The sequence below is a fragment of the Rattus norvegicus genome, chromosome 2 (genome assembly GCF_036323735.1).
Source record: "Rattus norvegicus strain BN/NHsdMcwi chromosome 2, GRCr8, whole genome shotgun sequence".
In the NCBI taxonomy this organism is placed as follows: Eukaryota; Metazoa; Chordata; class Mammalia; order Rodentia; family Muridae; genus Rattus; species Rattus norvegicus.
The window spans coordinates 191,533,012-191,557,043 of record NC_086020.1 but is presented as its reverse complement, the minus strand read 5'-3'; the positions used below and the strand labels follow the sequence as shown (position 1 = coordinate 191,557,043).

Genomic DNA, 24,032 nt, shown 5'->3' with positions numbered 1-24,032 from the left:
GGTGCAAATGACTTCCTGGTCTTGCTCCTAACTGAGCTGGCAAGGCTGGTGTTTTACGCCAGGTTGCTCGAGGTCAAATGTGTGGGTACCATATCTCTAGCCCAAGACATGGCCCTGCTGCTCTGCAGACCCGGGGCTGGAGGAGGTGGAAAGGCCCCCTCTCTGGTCAGCTTTACTCCAAATTTTGCCCCTTCTCCCTTTACCTATTCTTTCTCCCACTTCTCCAAGATGTCACTAGTCACCGCACCAGAAACTAGTAAGTGGCACGCTTCTACTTACTGAGGGGGAGCACGACGATGGGGATGTTCTTGGGCCTCTTGCTTTCCTTGTCGATGAACTCGCCAGTGACGGTCTTCTCTCGCTCAGTCACCCGGCAGTTGTATTTGCCACTATCTTCCTGGCGAAGGTGATATATCTTCAGCACAAAGACACCATCACCCTCTTTGGCCACCTTAAGTTGTCCCTTGGCTTCACGGTGGGCAAATTCGCTGTTGAGGACTGGCACAGCATTAGGTCCCATGGTGGCAATGAGTGAGCTGTTGAAGGCCCAGGAGACGGCAAAGTACCGGTCTGGAATGTTCTGAGCCTCTAGGATACATCTGAACTCCACCGGCTCACCCACTGTGTGCAGCCTCTTATCTGTTTCCAGTCGCACGGTGAACTCTTTGTCTGGGAACACAAACAAACTGATGCATTCTGGGCAAATAAGAGCTGCAGCCTACCAAACTGCTTCAGGAAATCCTACTCCCCTGACCTTCATGGCACTAACCACAGAGAAGACTCGGTACTCATCCTAAGAGAAAATCCAACTCTAGCCAAGGATATCTGAGACCAGGCAAACCCTTAAATACCAGAATCCCAGCCAAATCCAGGCAGTTTATTTTTGCTTAGCATTCACACTTAGACCAATAGGGTTCTGTCAGGAGGCACTCACAGTGGAGGTGAGGAAGAGGAGTTAAGACTGGGAAGTGGCCTCATCTCTCCTTGCTGTGGGAGGCTCTGGCTCCTAGCTCCTTACAGTTCTAGCTATGTTCCTTGCAGAGAAAGTGGACAGGAAAATCACATCACAGTGGTGTGTGAACTTTTTAGAGATTCATCAACCTCAACCACAACAGCCCTCCCTCTGCAGCATTTCCAGGCTATCACTATCACCTTTGGATCCATACTCCTGCCATCCCCAACCCATCCTTGGCACGCTTCAAGCACGAGAGTTCTCTTTTCCTGTGGAAATGGATCATGTGAGCCAAGAATGCACTCCTCCACTTTAATCCAGCTCAGCTTCTACGAGTCTTTTCTTCACCTCCTCTGTCCCACACAGGCCAGTCTCTTGAGCTAGCTGGTCATTTCTTGCCAGTGACCAGCTCCTCCTTGTATTACCCAAACTTCCTAACAGATCAAAGCTCTCTCAGCAAGGGGTCAGGGAACCACAGCTGGCTTCCTCTATCACCTCTCTCTCCTTCTGTCTCTGGCACCAGATCTCATCTCCCAGTCACCACCACAGCCTGGCCAATGAGTTCTTTACAACCCTGTCTCTTGACTTCACACCCAACCCTTGTTACCAACCTCCACATGTCCTCTTCCCCTACATCTCTGAGCTCTTCCTCCTAAATTACCCAACCAGGGGGTTAATCCCTGACTAAAAATCTCTAGCCTCTGCAGTGTGCATATTGAAAGTTCATCAGGAGGTGTAAGGAGAGGGGGTCTCCTTTATTTCATATAAAACTTTTACTGCTCAATAGGGCAAATATCTGGTTGAAGCAAGAGAGGAACTCACAGGTTCTTGCCCTCTTCCCACCGGTCCTCACACGTGCATGTGAGCAAGGGCACTCAGCCAACCAGCATCTCTCAGGCACTCCCACAGACCTCCTAAAGCTCTCAGAAGAATGGCTTGACAATTCCTGGTCCACAGAGTCCAGCCCATGCTCTACCTCACAGCTCACAGCTGCAGGTGACCTTCTTACTCTACTGCTCCATCTAGAACGCAACATCCAATCACATGGCTTTCTTCTGCCTGACAGCTACGGAATGTCTGATGCTCTTCCCCACTTCTGGCATCTGTCTGCTCAACCTTGGCACAGCTCAAGTCATCTGAGGAACTAGAATTCCTAGGTTTGCTGTAATAAACATCTTATCCAGAGCAAACATAGAGCAAAATCAGCCTTCAGTATTCACGCAGCACTTAGCACCTGAAGTGCACTGAGCGATGTCATGTATCTTGGCATCCCGAATGCCTCGCACAACACCTTCAGCACTGTGAAGACTAATGTCTATTAAAATAAACATGAAGAAACAGACTCGAAGGTGGGGTTGTAACTCCTTAGTCTGAATTAGAACACACAGTGAAGTTAGCAACATTTTTTTTTAATTTCCATTAAAATTTCCCTTCCTTGGCTCAGTCTGGATACATTTACAGGGCAAATTCAAAATGTCCTAATTCCAAATTGGTAAGATTAAAATAAAGAAGATTAGCTGATGCAACCTAATTTAAAAGCATTAAGACTGGAAATTAGGCCCAGACTTTCTTGACACTGATCTTAAAACCAACCAGTAAGGAACATGATAAACAGGAGCTAAAGCCTTTTGGGTAAATTTCTTAATATTAGAAGATTCAGAAGCCAGGAAGAGCTCTGAGTCCTAAGTGTAGATCGAGTGTGCCCTCTCACCAGGATCCAACCTCCTTTCCTCTCACATCCATTAGTTGCCCAGAGGATCCTATTAGCTGATCCTGAGAATCTGCCCCAGCTCAGCCAATGCAATCAACAACTGCTCCAGTTCAACACTGGAGGCACAAAACCCAGAGAAGAACATAGAGTAACAGCAGACATCAAGAGAAGCTGCGGGGACTGCAGTGTGCCAGGCCACCAAACTATACAATCAAGGCTGGGTAGAAACCCTGGCTTGGGATTAAAACTTTCTACAACAACTGTCATTACCTCAAACATACTATTCTCCACCCTCAGGAAACCTACCCAGGTCTTCCCTTGACAATGTGTCCACAGCAGGACCTAATACGCCACACTGGCCTCATGGCACAAACTCTGGGATCACACGTTACTCCTGGTGTAACACTACAGGGTGCTCTGTAACTTGCCTCACAGACATGACAATATGTGTTAAAGCATTTTAGAGGTCTTGTTTAAAATGGTAGAAATATCAATATAAAAATAATGGTACACTAACATTTTCCTAGCTTACTGTTTCATGCACACAACAGAAGAGCCTCATCATCTCAAATGTCCTCTGTAACGGAAACATCATCAAACCGGGTGACATTCATGGCTAACAGGACTAAGAACCCAGAGTCATAAGATAAACATTTTCTGTGAAATCACTCACTTGGAATTTTTTTTTAAAAAAAGATGTACTTATTTCATTTTGTGTGTATCTTACCAGCGTGTGTGGATCACGTGTGTGCTTAGAGACCAAAAGTGGACAAAGGAGACCCTGGCACTGAACTTAGGAATAGTTGTGAACCACCATGTGGGAGCTAGGACTTGAACCTGGGTCCTCTGCAAAAGCAACAAATGCTCTTGACCACTAAGCTATCTCTGCAGCCCGATTTTTCTGCAAAATCTCTCATTTAAAAATGTCTCATTCAAAATAAAATAGGACACCATCTAGTAAAGCAAATGTGACATTGAGCAGAGGCCAGCATGAGCAGCTGTGTGCAGCTCGCTGGAAGCTGGGTCTATGCACCTGTGCTCTTCAGCTTAGGTTACAGCTACCGCTAGCCTCCCTCAAAACCCTACCATGTTGTTACGGTCACCAAACAAGGTGTCGCCACCACCTGAAGTATCTGACTCCCCACCAGGTAAAGGACAAGAAGCTGAGAGAGACTGACCAGTGGGCTGGACGTTGACCACGGCACCCTCAGAGCGCTTCCTGGTCATGGCGTACCAAGAGCCGTCTGGATCCTGGATCCACTCTGCAGCCTCGCAGTAGAACTCGCCCTGGTCGGAGGGCTGCAGGTGGAAGATGGTGAGGCGGAACGTGCTTCTCCCCAGCTTGTCCAGCCGCACCTCGCCCAGGCTCTGCCTCTGCGCATATTCACTGCTGGAGTGCAGGATGAAGTCTCTGCTCAGGGAAATGACCTCCACAGGGTTCTCGCCACCCTTTTGCCGGAGCCAGGATACCGAGAGGTGGGTATGCTGGAGGGTCTCGGTGGCCACTTCGCAACTGAGCTCCAGCGGGTCCTGTTCCACTTTGTGCAGAGTCTGGGGGACAGCCGTCGTCTGCAGGGAATCTGGGATCACTGTAACATAGAATGTTCCCACAGAGGACAGTTACAATGCTACAGAATATGAGACTCACTCACTCCACACAGAAACCACTGTTAATGCCACAACAGGGGCAGCCTCTGGCAATTGATTCAAGGCCACAGGCAACCCCAAAAGGCATATAAACCCAAATACACTCTTCTGCTGTGGTAGCTAAGATAATATTTTTGGCACTGACACCTGCTTGGTATTTTAATGACACTCAGAGCAAAGGTGGATTTTATTTTGAAAATGTATGAGAAGAGCTCCCTGAGAATACTGTGTAGGGATAACTGTTGACATCTAATAGGATTCCTTGTTGGTTTGGGTATTGCTCTGAGACAGCTCAACCTCACTTCTGACCCAGGGCCTTCTGACTTGACACTCCTATACAACTCAACCCTTCCCTTCCCTTCCCTTCCCTTCCCTTCCCTTCCCTTCCCTTCCCTTCCCTTCCCTTCCCTTCCCTTCCCTTCCCTTCCCCTAGACCTACTCTCAATCCCATCTCCCAGTCTTCCTCCTCAATGCACTGTCCTTAGAAGGCTATTTAAAAAAATACTGAGGAGCAGGAATAGAGAACACCATTGTCATTCTCCTTGTAGAGGGGCTAGAACCTAGGACCTTATGCGTAGCAGGCAAGTAATCTACCCACTGAGCTATAATCCCAAGCCCTACCTCTTTCATTTGGAGACAAATCTCACTACCTTGCCCAAGAAGGCCTTGATCTTGTGATCTTCCAGCCTCGGCCTTCCAAGTGGCTTGATTACAGATGGGCACCACGAGGCCTAGCCTGCCCCCTGCACTTTTCCCATAATTCATCAGAGTGGTCTGCAGCAGAAGGAAGCCACAGAGCACAGAAGGCTCAGGCAAATGGAGGTGCTGCCCTGTATCCTCTCTCTGGAGTTTTAGTCTGACCTTTATCCTTCTGAAAACCACGGGCAGCTGCCCGCTCTGCGGTCTGAGAAAGGCATTCACTACAAGGGTTTGCTTTTCTGCCTATACGCATCCCAAGATCGAGGCCTAAAGTCCTCTTACAAGGATACATGCTCTTATAAAAACGAGAAATAAACAAAGGCAGCGTCCTTATTGACAGAAGACCCACCGACATGCCCTGCTTAACTGGGAAAATAAAAAGCAGAGATCTGGACTTCGGTATAAACCGGAAGAGCCTGGCTGCGGTCTGTCCTCCCTCCCCGGCAGCGGGTGGCCAGGCAGGTCCACCCTAAAGGCTCCCTATTCTTCTAGCTTCATCTTTTCCGTCATTCAGAGAGCATCGTGGGGGGCAGGCAGTTCACGGCTTCTTACACGCAGCCAGGGAGATTCTGCACTGCAAAACCTGTATTGTCTGCTTTTTACTTCTGAGGGTGAAGTCTAGGGAATCTCACCCCCCAAAAAGGGACTCTTGTCTGCTGATCACTTCACATTAAAGAAAGACTCTTTGCATAGCGGTGGATGTTTCAAGCAAAATATTCTAGTGCCTGTCTACCCAAAGAGCAGGCCTGTTGAAAACACTCTCGTTCATTAACTTCCTATCTACTGGCAAGGAAATTAAACACGACTGTACATGGTGGCTTCAGTCACAAGCTACTGTCTGTCTCTGAGATTCACTCAGTTACCAAAAAAACCACTACCACCGTCTGTCAAACAGTCCGGGTGGTTCACTAAAATCACTGTGATGCCTCAAAATGGCCCCATCCTGTTCTTGTTCCCTCTCCCCTCTGAGCATCTGGAACTCACTGGGTTGTCTGAGCAGAACTCTCCTGAGGTTCCCCTCACACACATTACTGCACTGCTGTAATGATCCTCCTGTCCTTGTGTGTCTACTGTGGCCTCCCGCTGGCCTCTGGAGGGGTGGGGCTTTTGCCCTTGCTTGTATTTGGGGCGTTGCCTCTCTTTCTGCTGGTCTCATCCACTTTACCTTCCAAGCCACACCCACACATATCCTTGCCATAGGGCAGTCCCTACTTCAGCCTTCTGGATGCTGGGGTTACGGGCATTAAGTCACCACACTTGGATCTCGAGTCTACAAACTTACTCTGCCTTTCACGAGCAAAGGTCTGCTTAACAGCTGAGGTTCCTAATGTTTTTGCTCAAGAACTTTCCAAGTGTCAGCCTCAACTGACTAGTGTTCACAATCGTGCATAGGCACCATGTTCATTCACACTCCCTCCCTCATGCATTTTCTAAGCTATCTGGGGAATTTTTTTTTTTTTAAGTCATATTGGTATGTTACAAAAACTCGTGGCAACAAAGGGACTCGGGCCTGACGCTGGCCTGGTGAGAGCAGAGTCACTTACCCACTAGGTTCATCTTGGCACTGTAACTCCCAAAGTAGCGCTCATCGGTGTTGGGGGTGTGGCATTCATACTCCCCAGCATCCCGGGCTTGCAGGTCTGTGATGTGAAGTAAGGCTGAATTCCCCTGGATTCTCTCCACGTAGATCTTCCCGCCTCGGACTCGCTGAGTGTAGATGGCATAAGGGAAGGAGGAGTCCACCGTGCTGACAATCTGTACCTCACGCTCTGGAGCAGAGGGCAGGTAAATGGACCACTGGAAGTTCTGCTCAGCAGGACCCTGGTAGCCACTCACGTTGCACCAGATGGTGATGTGGGAGCCCTCTGTGCGGTATAAGGGTCCTTCCTGGACGGTGACCTGCCGCTGCGCTGACACCGCACCTAAGGGGGAACAGACACAACTTTTCTGACCAAATGCAAAACAGACAGCAGTCCCCAGAGGGCTGTTTATTTGCGAGACATGATGGCAGTATAAATAGGTTACTGGCCCTTTCCAAGGCACTCTGTGATTTATAAATATTAATTAAAACAGTGTGGTAAAGCTGGGCATCTAATTTGCATATATGGGAATTTGATAGAGCAAGGACGTGGCTCTGTTACTTATTCAACGCTGACCCTTGTGAATTTCATTTGGTCTCTGTCATTTATACGGCAGCTTTCTATCTATTTATTAATGCTGTTTATAAACTTTTTAATAAAATGAACAGGAAAAGTTGAGTCCTTGGCACAAATCCAGGCGAAAACAAATAAAGGCAGCCTCCTTGTAATCTGGTTGAAATTAAATGTTTCTCCCATGATTAGCAGGGCTGGCCCAAGAAAGCCGCTGAGTCTGTTACTGGGGCGGGGGTTGGGAGGGTGCTGCATTTTATTCCCAACTCATCCCAAGGAGCACCTCCCTCTTCCCTGTACAAACAGGCAAGCAGATCCTGCAGTGGCGGCCACTTCACGTGGAGTGAACAGGAGTGTAAAGGCTCGCAGATTCCCACCAGCCGGCAAAGCGGAGAGGGACAGAGCGGAGGAAGATCTGACACAAGTCAGTACCCTTGAGCTCTTGGCTCTGACTGGTCCACTGAGGCCCTGCCTTCTGGTATGACACAGCGTTCCAAGGTTACTTCTCCCTCTGCTTACCCCCACCCCTCCATGTCCCTCTCACTGCATCCTCTTCCAAGGGCAAAAATTAAATACGTCATTTGCAATGCTTCTTTGAGCAAGGTCTAAGTGTGTTCTCACAAGGTTTCATATGCTGGAAGCTGAGACCTTGGTGAAGTGAGGTGAGGTGAGAGGGACAGAACGTTTAAAAGGTAGAGCCTAGGGCAAGGTCATTAGGAACACTGGAAGGGATCAATGCTAGAAGCTGGAAAGAGTTAGCTACGAAAAAACCCTTTATGTACATCCGTACATACATATATACATACAAACACATGCACACACAAACACTGTGTGTGTTGTGTATATATATATATATATATATATATATATATATATATATATATACACACCACACACACACACACACACACACACACACACACGAACAAATCCTCCATCCCTGGTTTCCTGCCTCACCAAAAGACGGCACCTCTTTTTAAAATAAAACTCCACTTTAGGTACTTTGTTACAGCAATAGAAAACAGATTTGGCAGTCAACGCAGCATTGACGATCCCTAAGCCACTCAAACATGGGCAGGCATCTTTCCACTCCCTGGGCAGCAGCTGGGTGTGGCAGATGCCAGGGACAGCCATGTGTGGCAGAAAGAGCATCTGAGGTGTGGTCTCAGAAGTTAGCACAGCTCAGCCTAGAGCCGGCCACATCATCTCGGCCTCCAGACCTTGGCCTCATCTTACAGAAAGGACTTCAGAGAGGACAACGCTGCAGTGCTGGCTTTGTCACTTTCCAGCTGAAACCTTGGACAAGTGACAAGGACCATGAGCCTCAGTTTCCCCATGTGCAAGATAAAAGGATTGAATAAAATGTCTATAAAGGCCCTGACTCGGGGACTAAGACACAATTAGTACTCAATAAAAAAGATGCCAAGTCTCAGACTGGCTAAAGCAGCCAACAGATCGAGAGGTGGAGACAAATCTTGGTCAGTAACTGCTCAAGAGCATCTCAGTGGCCTCCTGGGAGTGCCACATCTTGGCTGCTCACATCTATCCAAGCTGCAGCCCACTCCTGTGAAGCCTTTCATTTTACCAAGTAGAAGCGTATCTGCAGCAGACTCAGCGGCTAAGGAGTGGATAACACCAATCCTAGCAGTGTGCAGCTCAGTTCAGCCCAGAGGGCCCTCGGGCCTCAGAGCAAGCTGGCCTAATCTGCAGGACCATAGGCTTGCAACGGCCAGCTCTGCAGAGCAAAGGCCAGTGCACTTACACTGTACAGAACTGTTTCAAAGTCTAACAGGGAACTCCATCCTGGTTTCAACAGAGGCAGAAAAATGAGAAAAATAAAAAAAAATTGGTTTTGTTTGTTTTTCAAAATGCAGGGAGAGGATGAGGAGAGAACTTAGTATTTACTCTTACCATGCAAGAGTAAGTCCCCAGCACCTACTGGCTAGGCATGGTGACCCACACCTGGAATCCCAGTTCTGAGAAGGTAGCAATAGAAAGTTGCCCTAGAACTTGCTGACCATTTAGCCAACTTCTGGGGAAGGAGCAGAGTAAGGGGTGCCCAGGCTCAATGACAGACCTTGTCTCAAAGAATAATGTCAAAAAGTGACTAAGGAGGATACCCATCAATACACATACACACACACACACACACACACACACACACACACACACACACACACACACAGAGAGAGAGAGAGAGAGAGAGAGAGAAACAGAGACAGAGACGGAGACAGAGACAGAGAGACAGAGAGAAAGAAACAGAGAGAGAGAAACAGAGAGAGACAGAGATGGAGACAGAGACAGAGGCAGAGAGACAGAGACAGAGAGACAGAGAAACAGAGACAGAGAGACAGAGACGGAGACAGAGACAGAGGCAGAGAGACAGAGACAGAGAGACAGAGAGACAGAGAGAAAGAAACAGAGAGAGAGAGAGAGAGAGAGAGAGAGAGAGAGAGAGAGAGAGAGAGAGAACGAGAGAACACTGCTGTCAGACTTACGATGTAGTCAGGTCCCCAAATGAATAGGTACATTCTAACTTACAGCTCTCAATACTTTTAAATTCCCAGGTTTGAGGATTTCACAAAGTGCCATCTCCTCTTATCCAAAGAAAACAGCTGAACCCCATCTGATGCAATCTGGTAATGAGCTTAACCGGTATGCATTCCGCTCACAGATCTCATACAAGCATGGAGTCTATACTGCCCCCCCACACACACACACATGAAGGGGAAACAGTGTTCAATGACCTGAATGAGCCAGGACAGCTGGGTCAGAACAACTCATCCAGACCAGAAGCAGATTATAACCAGTCCTGACAAACAAACAAACTGTCCATTCTTCCACAGTCAGCCATACCTGTTGGTTGGTTAACTATCTCTGTCATTTCCCTCCCACCCTACAAACAGCTCTGCATCCCTGAAAACAGGGCTGTTCTTAGAAAGTGGGGTTTTTATTTGTTTTGTTTTACAGTCAGGGTCTTGTTATATCCAAGTGTTGGTTTTGAGCCTTTGGCAATCCTCCTGGCTCAGCCTCTCAAATGCCGGGATTCCAGGCGTGTACCACCATTCGCAACAGAGAGTGTGCTTAACACAGAAAGTGAATTTTCTTTCAATAGACCCACTCTCCTTTCACACCAAACTCTCCAGTGTCCTGGAAAGTCTCTGCGATGCTAACCTCTGCTGCCTACAAACAGACTGGGTCCTCAACTTTGCCCAGGGCGGCTGCCTGACCACCTCCCTTAGTCTACAACAGCAGGCTCCTCCCCATGAAGACTGTTTCTTTAAAAAGGAATAGTTATCCTTCAGACATTCTGCACCCTTCAGGTTGCTCTGTAATAGGCAAATGCCACTTCTGCAGTGAAAAGGACCCAGTCTCATCTGTAGAAAGGACTAGAAGGTAAATACAGGGCCATAAGACAAGTAATTTTATTTCTGTTTTTATACTGCTCTCCTCTGCAAGGCGTGTGAACCAAAGCTTTACTCCAAAATACAAATGATGCTAACTGCTGTATAAAGCTTCTTCTATAGCTACTAGTCCAGTGCAAACAGCATTTGCATGCAATACATGTGTGTATGTGTGTATATATATGTATATATGTGTGTATATATAACATATATGTAATATACATGTGCATATGCTTCGCTTACACAGATGCTTGGTCTAAACCCTAAGACCTGAGCTCCTAACTCCCGTGCAGTATTAATAACAAGAGGCTTCTGTACCCTGTGAACCTCTTTCCAACCACATCAGAATTTGTGCTGATGAGATAATTCAAGGTGGCCCCTTAGAGTTTCCAAAGTTGGCCATGAATTGCAGGTTGGGAATTTCAGCTCCAACTCAGACCTACAGAAGCAGGAAGGGGCTGGAGACTGAGTCTAATCACCATAGCCACTGATTCAGTGAGGCATGCCCATGCAACAAAACTCTACACAGACACCCTCAGTGATGGCCAGGCATGGTGATACACACCTTTAATCCCAGCACTCTTGGGAAGGCAGAGGCAGAAACAGGCGAAACTCTATGAGTTCGAGGCCAGCCTGGCCTACATTACTAGTTCCAGGCCAGTCAGGGCTATACAGTGAGACCACCTTTAAAAAATTAAGAGGAGGAGGAGAAAAAGAACCTCTCAGTGGTGGGTTAGGATGCTTTCCAGATTCATGAACACACTGTCCCAGAAGGTGGTCCCCAAGGCAGGCACAAAGGCCCCACACTAGTGGCTCCATACTTTGCCTGACATGCTGAGTTCAGCTGACCTGTGGGGACACAGGAAATGCAGAAACCATGCACTTGGCTTCTGAGGGTCAATCTGCCTGCTCTCCCAGACCACACGGGCTGTGAGGACATCAAAGCAGTCAGATGAGGGCCACCTGAGGCTTGGTGCCACCAGTCAACACTAACCTGTGAGCAGTGGACAGAGCCACCAAGAGTGGATCTTCCAGCCCTAGTCAATCTTTCCCAGAGAAAGGCTGGCTGGCCCAGAGAAGATCTGGACTGTTGCTTCCCGGGAGCCTCCAAGCCTGAAATACTACTGAATTCCTGAGTCACAGGGACACCACCCCTAAATGTCAACATTTGCTGTTGTCATTAGAGCTAATTCATTCTGCGGGATCTCTCTCTCTCTCTCTCTCTCTCTCTCTCTCTCTCTCTCTCTCTCTCTGTCTAGCTATCTATCTCCATCCTTCCAAGCCTAAGATTAAATGTATAACTGCATCATATGCATACTTACATATTCTAGGGGGGAGAGCCTATGTATTTCCTTTCTTTCTTTGTTTCTTTCTTTGTTTCTTTCTTTGTTTCTTTCTTTTTTAGAATTATTTATTTATTTTAGGTATATGATACACTGTAGCTGTCTTCAGACACACCAGAAGAAGGGCATTCAATCCCATTACAGATGGTTGTGAGCCACCATGCACACAGGATCTCTGGAAGAGCAGCTAGTGCTCTTAACCGCTGAGCCATCTATGTATTTCAAAAGGATTATTCCAGGCCCAAAAAGAGCCACGGTGAGTGGGCAGGTGAGCTTGTCAGTCTCAGCTGTATCAGTCACCTAATTAGCTTTCAAGACTGCTTGTCCAGGGCTAGGGAATCTTCAGTTGTTAAAGGTCAGGCTTACAACCAAATTACCAAGACATTCCTTGTCCAAGGATGCATTCGCATTCACTGTTAAAATCCTAGTGTGCCTGGCTCAGGGTGACATGATTCAGCAGTTCATGGCCAGGGAGCAGCCAATACGCCTCACATTCATTTCTTGGAACATGCCTTAGGATTCAGAGACATACACCTCTTATTACAGGATCTAATTTTTTATGTTCAAGATGTATGACTGAGCACGTATTCAAACACGTAGACCATGGGAATAGGGCTCTCATGTGACAGCTGTGTCAGCGAAATGCTTGCACTATGACTCGGGGACCTGAGCGTCAGCCCCACTCTTAAATGTTTTTCTACATGTGACTCAAGCACACTGATTGACCAAAATACCTAGAATATATGGGAATGGGGCTCGGGTAACAGCTCAGCCAGCAGAATGCTTGCCACATAAGTGTGAGGACTCAATTTTGAGTCTCAGAACACACATTTTAAAAAAAAAATCTGAGTTCGAGGCTAGCCTGGTCTACTAACTTCCAGGATAGCCAGGGCTACACAGAGAAACCCTGTCTTGAAAAACAAAAACAATCAAACAAAAGGCTGGCTGTGGCAATGCCCACTTTAAACCCCAGCTCTGAGGATAGAGAAGGGCATATTGCTGGGCCTTGCTGGGCCTTGTTGGCCAGCCGGTCTAGCCTGCTTGGTGAGCTATGGGCCAGTAAGAGACTCTATCTCAAAAACCCACAGCTGGGGGTTGGGGATTTAGCTCAGTGGTAGAGAGCTTGCCTAGCAAGCGCAAGGCCCTGGGTTCAGTCCCCAGCTCCGAAAAAAAGAAAAAAAAAAAAAAAGAATCAGCCTTCTCTTGGGGCTGGAGAGTTGATGGCTCAGTGGTTAAGAGCACTGACTGCTCTTCCAGAGGTCCTGAGTTCAATTCCCAGCAACCACATGGTGGCTCACAACCATCTATAATGGGATCTGATGCCCTCTTCTGGTGTGTCTGAGGATAGCTACAGTGTGCTCACATACATAAAATAAATAAATCTTTAAAAAAAAAAAACAAAAACAAACCCACAGCTGATAAGGTCAGAGAGCTGGCTCAGTAGTTAAGAGCACTGGCTGCTCTCCCGAGGATTTGGGTTCAATTCCCAGCATCCACATGATGGCTGAGAACCATTTGTTAATTTTCGTTCCAGGGAACCCAGCAACCTCTTCTGACATCCGCAGACACCAGGCACACATATGGAGCACAGACACCCATACACATAAAATAAAATTTAAAATAATAAACAAAAAGGTTGGTGGTGCTTACGGAACAATACCCAAGGTTGACTTCAGACCTCCCAGTGTATGTGCATGCACGTGTGCACACACACAAACACACACACACCTGCATAGCACATATATACACATACATACATATGCACGTATATACATGTATAGAAATAGAATATGGGGATGATGTAATGCACCATGCACCAGTCTCCTGGGGAACCCTGGAGAGCAAATAATACTTGAAAACCAACAGATGAGTATTTTAAAATTTCATCTCCTACCAATATGAGATATTGATCTAAAAATGGGTCTCATGAAAGCTCTAAGTATAGAAGTGTTAAAAGGAACATTAAACGTTTAACTTTGGGGTTGGGGATTTAGCTCAGTGGTAGAGCGCTTGCCTAGGAAGTGCAAGGCCCTGGGTTCGGTCCCCAGCTCCGAAAAAAAGAACCAAAAAAAAACGTTTAACTTTGGGTTAAAGATGCAAAATGGACACAGTGGCTATGTACGCAGTGTAGAAAACCCTGTCCCTGGAAAGTAACAAGGCACTCACAATCCTGAACTGAGCTGCTGAGTGTCGAGGGCAGGGCTGTCTCTCACCTGTTACAAGAACACTGACAGCGATGTCTCCTGTTCTCCATTTTCTCGTTTCCCCTCCAGCTTTTAAATTAGCAAGTACATGGCACTTGAAGATGAAGATGAATGGGGCCGGTGAAGGGCCCTGCCCTCATAGCTTTGCAAGCGTCACCTCACCTGCACTCGTCCTCGACTGAATGAGGTCGATTTCATTACAGCCACACTTACCAGAGGAGGAAATGGTCTTCAAGGTTAAGTAACTTTCTCCATGACACCGAACATGACTAATGGCTTTCCCAGGCACCGTGGCTTAGTGAATCTCCACGATAAGTGATAAAGCGTCCATCTGCCCTGAAGGAAACGGTGGGGGACCCAGAGAGCCCAGGGTGTCTAAGGGAACCTAAACCAAGCCAGCTTCAAGACACACCACCTCCAGAACGGTGACTGCATCTGGGGTCTCAACTGGGAGAAGCGGAAGTGCTATAAACTACAAACTGATCCTTGGTTAGAGCCCTTCCAGGTCAGGGCACAGGTAGACACACTCATGTGAGCTCGCCTCGCCGAGCCCTGAGGAGTATGTGACACTGTTCTACATGCTCTGCACAGATGACTTAACCCTCACAGCAAGTTATGGGTTACACACACTTGGTGGTGGTACAGTGCAGAGGCAGAGCCTGAGGCAAGGACTGGAGGGTGAGCAAGTGGGGCTGAAGGCACTTGCACTAAATAAAGTTCATTAAAATGAAGATCATGTCTGGGTCAGCACTGTGTCAGGCTACCTGGGCTCTAGATATGACACCTGGGGTGTGGAGAGAGCCGAGGATCACTGTGTAATGCCACGGGCACATGATCCTGTATGTGCCCTCACAATTGTCCCTTCAGGAGCAGGAGAGGAGAGACAAAAGAGGGTACAGGGATTAGAGGTGACAAGTGTGATCCAAGTATGCAGTGTGTCTCCCAGCCTAGACTCCTCCCCAGTTAAGGCCTCAGCCACGCCCACTGCTCTCAACCCCAACTTTCCAATCCACAAACTCTGTAAACATAACCTGGTGGCTGCTCTAAGCCGCTGAGTCCTGGAGTGGTTTGTTACTCAGCAAAGCTAACCAGTGCACATGCTCCTCTCTCCCTCCCTGTGGTTTCAGAGCCCATCATGTGATGGGCGCCAAGACACAAACGTGAGGGGAGGATAAATAAGATGGTTCATCTAAGCTGGTGTCCCCAATAGAAAGGACAGTGACTACTACACCCCAACAGGGTATGATTGGCAGCGGGGTGCCAGATGAAACCCCCTCAGCCTGGTCCAGAAGCTGGGGGAGGGGAGGCATCTGAACTACGTTTCAAAGGATGCGGGGCAGGACTTGACACAGGATAGCATCGCTGTTGTTCCAGGCTGAGCAGGATGCCAGCCTAGATCTATCCTGTGACTTCAGGGCACTTCCACTTCAGTTAGGAGAGGGCACTGAGAGACATATTCATAAAGGTGATCTTTCTCCAGGACTGGGGAGTTGAGGAAGGCTCCGAGGTAAACAGGGAGATGGATTAGATTCATGTTTCTGAACCGGAAGACAGAGCAGAGGGCAAGGCTTTAGAAGCAAGGATACCAAATTAAGGGTAGAAGGAACCAACAGGAGGCCTGCCTGCTGAGAGGCTCAAGGGCAACAGTATCATCCATTCATCTTTTCAGTGTCCTCCAGTGGGTACCCAAAATAGAAATGGCTAAAAATGATTAATAAGTGTTAAATTATTAATGCCACTTCTAAGAAGGTGTAACTACCAATGATTCACTTTGCCCCAGATGACTTTATGATCCTGACACCTGCACTGCTGAGTGACCCAGCACATGGCCAGTCCACACAGACACTCGGCTCCTGTATGGGCTGGGTGGGTCTCTGTTATCAAAGCTGACGCTGCCAAACCACAGCTTGGAAGCACTGGGCACGCCGAGCTCTTTACTCCGGTCAGAAGACCAGCTTCGCGTGGGGTTTTTGTTTGCTTTTTGTTTTCAATCAGAATATCACGAATTCTTCTGATCGTTATACTAATCCTGTCCCTCTCCATCTCCTCAGACCGTCACAAATGAACCTCAGGGGCAACTCTCTTAGACTATTGATAAAGGGCTGTGTGCAGATAACCAGTATAAACACAGTATTGTTCAAATTTTTTGCACTTTAGGGGCTGGAGGGATGGCTCAGCAGTTAGGAGCTCGTGCTGCTCTTACAGAGGACCCCAGATAAATTCCTAGCATCTACCTGGTAGTTCACAACCACCCATGACTACAGTTCAAGGGGATCCAGCACCCTCTTCTGATCTCCAAAGGCACCAGACATTCGTGTGGTGCACAAATATACATGAATAAAATAAATCTCAAAGCGTTTAAATGAATACACTTTATATCAATGTATATTCCTTTATGCAGCTATATAGTATACCATCATAGGGTCATCTCCAATTGATGGATATCTGGATCATATATGTATGTATGTAATTTTTCTTATTACCGACAAAACCCCTTTTTATGTCTTTTCCTCATCTGAATTAATATGATTCTCTTACTTTTGTCTCAGTGACCACTTAGTGCATGGTCCAGGAAAAGGACGTTGTTGCTCAGGCTTGCTTCTAGAGGCCCTCACTTTTTCCTCCCGTGACAGGCTCCGCATCACACAGCCCAAAGACTGCATCTCCCGCATCTCCCTCACCATTAATTCTGCCCAAAGAGCTAGGGGAAGTAGCCCAGAGTCCCACTTCCCTCTCATTCCTCTCCTTCTTTCCCCCTTACACCCATGCTAAAGATGGCATAAAAGAAGCTTCCAGAAGGATGGGCAGCAGTGGACAATCTGCAGCCTGTCCTAAAACCCAATGCCCACGGCCACAGGGTAAACACTTCTCTCCCCACCCTGCTTGGAGTCAAAGCGGCTGTCAATCACAGTGTTTCTGTCTGAGTGTAAGTGTCTGAAGGCTTTCTGTTTTCTAGATGGGGGTATTAAAGGATATGATCAGATTACTTGCCTGTAAATGCTCACCTTATAATTACCCTGCCCACTCTTTCTCTGGTCTCAGAAATGACAGAAACAGGCAGAGTTTAGGATGCTTGACACGAAGGGCAGCCTTGTGGCACCACAATCTGGGGTATAGTGGATCACAGGCTTAGCATGAGTTCCTATAAAGGACTGAAGCAGAAAACCAGCGGAGGCCAGGCTCGCCAGCACAGTGCATCCGTAACTCCTGTGCAACGATTTTGGCTCCAGTCTCCCCAGATTCTCCATCTCTGGCAAAGTGGTTGCAGTGTTTCTGCATCCTCACTGGCCCTACCATCCCGCCCGCACAAGGAGGCTCAGAAAAACTAACTCCACCTCGTCTTCCAGCATTTAGTCCCTTCTTGTGTGTCCTCCCAAAAAATGCAGGGTGTCGTCTGCATGCCCTAGTGCATGATGCCCAATGTGGCCACTAAAGGAGGCTGTTAGGCCTGGCCCTTGCTGAAAACGAGCTGGGTGCTTCCTTGGCGCGAGGGGGGGGGGGGGCAGGGCTAGAAGGGCTTCTCCAATGGCCTTCGAAACAAGGCCTAGTTATGGAGGAGTTACCACTGCTCCAGGAAACTCCATCTGCTATATCCATCAACACTCTGTCTTCATTCTGTTCCCTAGCACCCAGGCAGTGGAGTTAGAAAATGGGGTATACAGCCCTAGGGGAGTAACTTCAGGCTTTCAGTAGGGATGGTTGGAGAAACAGAGTCTTTCCTACACCAGGAAGCCCCTCTAGCTCTCAAAAGCTCTCCTGTGCAAACCTCCAATGCTCTTCTCACTCCAGGGCCAGTTCTGTTGGCCACTGCCTTCCTGACAAGGTCCCTCTGGTCCCTGGAAGTGCTGAAGTAGGCCTCCCAGTAGTTAGCTGGAGCGAGCAGGGATGAGTCCATACTGATGACCACCGAGTGTCTGCACAGACAGCAGGCCGTGCATATGAACCGATGCATGGCTGGATTTCCGAGTAGCCCAAAGGATCAATGTCACTTGTCAGCTGGGTGAGGAAGAGAGACTTGTCCCCACGCTGTAGGAGACACAGCTTAGAGAAAGCATTGGAGGAACCAGACTTGTTAAACACTCAGGGTTATTTGCCTCAAAGGAAGAAAACTACTGACACCTGGTCACCCAGAAGGCTGGAGTGGACGTTGTCTGACAGCCTGGTGATCTTTTCGCTATTCTATGGAGCCAGCCTTCCCGAACCCTCCCCTCCTGGGCATTGTTTAGACCCTGAGCTTGTCTTCCGGTGAGAAGCCCTCCTTATGAGAGGCCCCGTGTACTTTGTATCCCCATCAACAGAATCCACTCTTTGCCTATTACAAATCCTTCCTCCTTAGCCCCTTACCCTGAGCTAGGTTTATCAATCAACAGAACACGTTCTTACTGTAAAGGTCACGCAGGTGCTTTGCTACTTTGCCGGGGAGTTTCTATGTCGCTCTACCTAAAGATTAGTTGTGGTGATTGTCATGTGGAAATCTCCTTCCAAAGTTTTACTGTGCTTAAATGTGTTAAGGAAAAAGTAGACCGAGAGGTGAGATTCTGGAAGTTTTGATCCGAGTCTCATTCTTCCTTCATGCTGCTAGGTCCCCTGCCAGCCGTGACGTTGGCAGGGCCCACGGCCTTCACCCAGCCACAGTCTGAGCTCCAAGGGCATTAGCCATCACTGCTGCTCTTAGTGCACATGTGTGTGTGATGTGTGTGGGCAGGTGTACTATGGCCCATGTGTGGACATCATGCGGCAACTTTGTGAGTCTGTTCTCTCCTCCACTGTGGGTACCAGGTCTCCAAACTGTGAGGCACGCACTTTAACCCCTTGGGTCATCTCAGTGGCTCAGTTTTGGGGTTCCCCAAGCTTTTTCTTTTAAAAGCACCCTCAATATCATGAGTTTGGAGTCATTTATGGCATGAATTCACTCTACCTAGGTTGAGCTGTGTGTGGTCAGCTGGACACCTGGATCGTGTCATCCAGACTTAACTGCTTACAGCAGTGACTTAAGCATGGGTGGTCAGGCCCCTGAAACACATCCAGCATTTTCCAGAGAGCAGTCTCTGCACTCAACTAAAAACAAATAGCTGTGAGCACGACACAGCTCCTGGGGATTTCCCGTGCACCTGTCACTCGCTTGTGGTGACATTCATCATTTCTCTTTCCTTCTGTCCCCGGTGTTCACTGTTGGTGGTCCAGGCTGATGCACACTGCCCTCACCTGTGGGAAGCCCTGGGGTTGCGCAACTCAAGGAGGACACAATGAGTGACTACACATAGGGAGTGACCTCTGGGGCCCACCTGGCTTGTTCTAAGGAACAAATGGTAGCCAGCATCACAGACACATAAAGTAACGCTGGGGGAGAGATACATTCTGCAGCAAGCCAGATGGGAGAGCATGGGGCCAGGATGGGTGGATGTGGCAGACTGTACTGTGGAAGGAACTCACTAAAAAGGGAGGAGGAGGAAGAGGAAGAAGAAGAAGAGGAGAAGGAAGAGGAGGAGGAGGAGGAGGAGGAAGAGGAGGAGGAGGAAGAGGAAGAGGAGGAGGAGGAGGAGGAAGAGGAGGAGGAAGAGGAGAGAAGGAAGAGGAGGAGGAGGTCCACTAAGAAACAACAAATCAGACAGGCTTGGTTATACACATGGGGAAGCCCAGCACTTGGGAGACAGAGGTATCAAGAATTTGAGACCAGTCTGGGCTGCGTAGTGAGACCGTGTCTCAACTCCTTAGAATGAAAAAAGCAAACCAAAGAACGAATTAAGTAAATCACAGCATCTCTTCACTAGCGAAGTATTATCTGGCCATTAAAAATCACAGAAAAGACACTGGGGGAGTTAGCTCTGCAGTAGAGTGCTGTGCAGAGATGTGTTAGAAGGCTCAGAGGAGATCAACATGGAATTGAAAGTTTAATAACTCAGAAAATAAGTTTTCAGGAAGTGACTGAGTTCAGTCCCACCACCAACCCCCAAAAAATCATAGAGAAAAATAATGACATCTAAAAATGCTTGAAGCACATTACCAAGTAAAAGGGAAAGAAGTTATGAAAGAAGTTGAAAGTAATCTTCTGGAAAAAAACAAAACAAAAGACAAAAACCCTGCTCCCTTACCTTCTAAGTGTGTGGGGAAACACTGAGGGCTCCATTTCTTCCCTGCACTGTGTGTTCTAATTCCACCTCGGTTGCCTTATGATCACAGCAATGGATCAGGCCAGTTTCTCAGATTGCCTGCTTTGTAGAGCCCACAAAAGGAGTCGGAGGGCAGTATTTTGTTGCAGACCACTCTGAGGTTTGTGTAAATGAGATGGGAATTGTGACCAAAGGCGAGAGGTGGGAGCTGGGGACAGAGTAGGAAGAAAAGGATGTCTGGAGTCAGCACAGCCACCTGGATAAGCCGGGCAGGTGAGTGGGTGTCAGCGGCCCTCTGCTTCAGAGTCTAGCTGCTGCCTGGAGGGACAGATGTGACCTCATTTACTTATATTTTTTTAAGCCAAGTCACTTTTCTGAAAATTCCTTATTTTCTGAGTTATTAAACTTTCAATTCCATGTTGATCTCCTCTGAGCCTTCCAGCACATCTCTGCTGTTGACAACTCCCAGTTGGAGGCCTCCAGGCCGTATTAACAGACACCAGAGCCCGGATTCAGATCACCCTTCCAGGACATAGAGAGGGCACCTGAATGGAAGATGGCCCCAGGAACCCTGAGAAAGCAGGAGCTGGAGCATTTATGTCCAGGCCTCTTCTGACTGACTCTGACAGGCCAAGGATGGGACACACACTGCCCAGCTCTTTCTAAACCCCTGCAGTGAGGGCCCTGCAGCAGCAGAGGTTGCAGGATCTGGGCTGTGAGCATCTGCAGCAGAGGCTGACCCAGCAGTGAGGGTTCAAAGCCTCCCCCCACCATGATGCAGATCCAGCTCAGAATCTGTAAGGGATTCCCCAATGTGCACCCTTCTATTTCAGAGTAGTTTAAGCCTTCTCTAGAAGACAACAAAAGTTATGAGAAGCATTATCTGAAGCAAGTCACCCTTGCCTGGGCTTTGTCTGTTCTTGGTGGGGTTACTTTTTCTGTTTGTTTTGCTGGGAAAGGGGGTTGTTTTTTGAGAGAGGATATAAGCCAGGCTGACCTCCACAGAAATCAGCCTGCCTCAGCCTCCTGAGCATTACAACTAAAAGAGCTAAATCCTGAAAACCTGACTGGGGAAATCAGGCAGCAAAGAAAGGCCAGAGTCAGAGACAGAAGAGCTAGGATAGGATGGGCCTGGAGCTCTGATGGAGACACAAGCAGCAGCAACTGAGAAACGCATTGGCTTTACTCTGAACTGAGTAGACAGAGTAAGGAGGCTGGGTTAGCTTATCTCAGTGGGGGGTCTCTGCAAGGGCACATCCCCCAGGGGAAAGCTGCAGTGGGATTTTCTGTACACAGGGTCAATAGCTCTCTTGGGACCAGGGTTTGCTATACCCATGGGCCGAGGGCACTGGGGTCCTTCATGGCTGTGCTCATGTCCAAACACATCCTTTCAAGATTTCACGCACTTCCTAGAGGCATGCCCCACCTCGACGACTTAAGGTTTCACCAGGAAAAACGGGGCTTGAGGAGCTGGCCTTCCAGGCAGCATCCAAACCTGACTGCACTAGGACTTCCACGGGTGCCTCCTCGTGTAAACTACCTCAGCATCTTGTGAGCAAGTGTGCTGCTCCCATTTTACACGCTGAAGGGACTCTAGCCGGCCCAAGCATGCCAAGCATGGCTCTCCCCATTCCCTCTGCATGGCAGTTTGAATAAGCTCGGCTCAGGGAGTGGCACCTATTTGGAGGTGTGGCCTTGTTGGAGGAAGTACATCACAGTGGGCATGGGCTTTGAAACCCTCCTCCCAGCTGCCTGGAAGCCAGTCTTCAGTTTGCCTTTGGAACAAGATGTTTAACTCTCAGCACCTCCTGCACCGTGCCTGCCTGGATGCCGCCATGCTCCCACCTTGATGATCATGGACACCCATAAGCCACTCCCAATTAAACACTGTCCTTTATAAGAATTGCCTTGGCCATGGTTTCTCTTCACAGCAATGAAACTTTAAGATACTCGCCTGGCTAAAAACCATTAGATAACATTCCTAAAGCTGGCTGCCAAGGTATTCCCTTATTTAACCACTTCCTCTTCCTGAGGCTGAGGATCAAGGTCCAGCTATTAAAGTATTAAAGTCCTGCAATCAAAGCCCCTTTGGCAGCCCAATTAAAAGTAAACACCTTGTGCAAACACGGGGTTTCCCCCTCTACCTTTATAAACTGTCATTTGCCTATGGGCCACGGCGGTCTCCTCTCTATCCAAACTGCTGTTGGCATCCCTCCCCCACTTCCAAGCTCAGTTCATTCATCCCACAAATATGTATGGTGCCTTTTCTTTGCAGAACAAGATGCTAAGTGGTCAAACTACAAGACTACTCTCAGCCTAGGAAGGAGAAAAGGTACATGGTGCTTTGAAGGACACATGTTAGACAAAGTGAGGAGTCCTTTCCCAAAAGGGGGCAGAGTCAGGAAAGGCCTCACAGAAGGTGGGTAAGTAGGGAAGAGCAGAGTCAAAAAGGCCTCACAGGGGGGTTGGTATTTCCAGTGACACAGGATCTCAAGGCAGTCTAAAGATAAAAGCCATGCTGGGGACCTGGAGGTCCAGAGGACAATGGCTTGTATTGTTGAGTGGCAGGCATACATGGGCTTAGAGGAAAACCAAGAAGGAGCAGGGCATAGCAGCCTGATCTAGGGGCCCAGGATGCTGGCTGTTGAGTTTCAGCCTGTGCGCAGCAGAGGACCACGGAGGAGGAAAGGGGTGGGGCACTGCAAACTGTCTTAGAAGAAGGTTCTACAAGGAATGGTCACATCTAGAGCTGCTGGGGTCTCAGCTGGAGCAGTCAGGGCTGGAATGCAGGAAGTAGGGTGTGGGCAGTCCACAGGGGAGATGTTACAGAAATGTGGGCAGGAGACAGGAGATCATAAATGTCTTGAGAGCCCTGGGGAACTCCTCCCAGGTTTTGAGTGACTGATGCAGGGAAGAGATCAGCCTGGCCTTGCAGCTCTAAAAATCATCACCTACAGCCAGCGCTCGCTCGGCAAGACAGAAGGAGAAGAGATAACAATCACAGAGCTAACCGGATGGCAAGCATTCTGACACCAGGAGCCTTCGTAGGCTGCAGTAACCTGTCCATTGATTGCAGACGGATGCCAGAAGACAGTCAATTCAAGGCCACTTTAAAATACCTGCCATTCGATCCCTTCACATCCCTGTCAGCTGTGTCCCCGAAGCTCCCACAGAGCTTTGCTGTCCACAAAAGTCAAGAGAGAGGAAGAGTCGCCAAAGCAGGGCCTGTTCCTGGAAAGCAGTGGACTCCAAATTTACACATTCAAACAAGGAAGGGCTCAGAACACTGACTGAGAGGAGGCATTCATACTGGAAAATAACCCTGGCAGGAGGGAGGGGGTTGGCCTCAGTGGCAGCTTAGCCTAGGTGAGTGGCCTGGGGTTCATCTCTGGCAAAACAAAGGAACAAGCTAGGAGGGGGAAAGAAAACAATCCCACAGATTTACACAGACTGCTGTAAAGGTTGACACTCTGACGGAGCTGCACGTTTGAAATGCCTTTTTGAGAACCAAAACTCAGAACTGATCAGTACCCCCCCCAGAGGATTCCCACGCTACCTGCTGCTGACAATGGGAGTTCTTTTGTGTACAGCCAGGTAAGATAGGGATCTGAGGAGGGGGCCAGCATCCCTCTGCAGTAGCAAGGCAGCCCCAGCTCCAACATAACTGCCACCTAAGGCTTGAGCATTCATAATGAGCAGCCCCCACCCCAGGAGGGGGTACAGCACAGACCCACAGAGCAGCAAATGGCTAAGTGCATCTGAAGGGTAAGTGTTCAATACTCCTATTCGATCTTTTTTCCAGATTTAGGAGA

General features: G+C 48.3%; 1 protein-coding gene across 4 annotated transcripts in view; it reads right to left on the bottom strand.

Annotated features, from left to right (window-relative positions):
* Positions 1–24,032, bottom strand: part of Igsf3 (immunoglobulin superfamily, member 3) — an 88,278-nt gene that overhangs the window by 31,206 nt on the left and 33,040 nt on the right. For 3 of the 4 annotated variants that reach the window (XM_039102064.2, XM_039102066.2, XM_063281633.1), the window contains exons 3-5: positions 6,554–6,931; positions 3,842–4,252; positions 280–669 (exon numbers count right to left, since the gene is read on the bottom strand). In XM_039102064.2, the coding sequence (XP_038957992.1) occupies positions 280–669; positions 3,842–4,252; positions 6,554–6,931 (1,179 nt within the window). The remainder of the gene's footprint in view (positions 1–279; positions 670–3,841; positions 4,253–6,553; positions 6,932–24,032) is intronic. The other variant, NM_001106455.2, reaches the window with a different exon arrangement.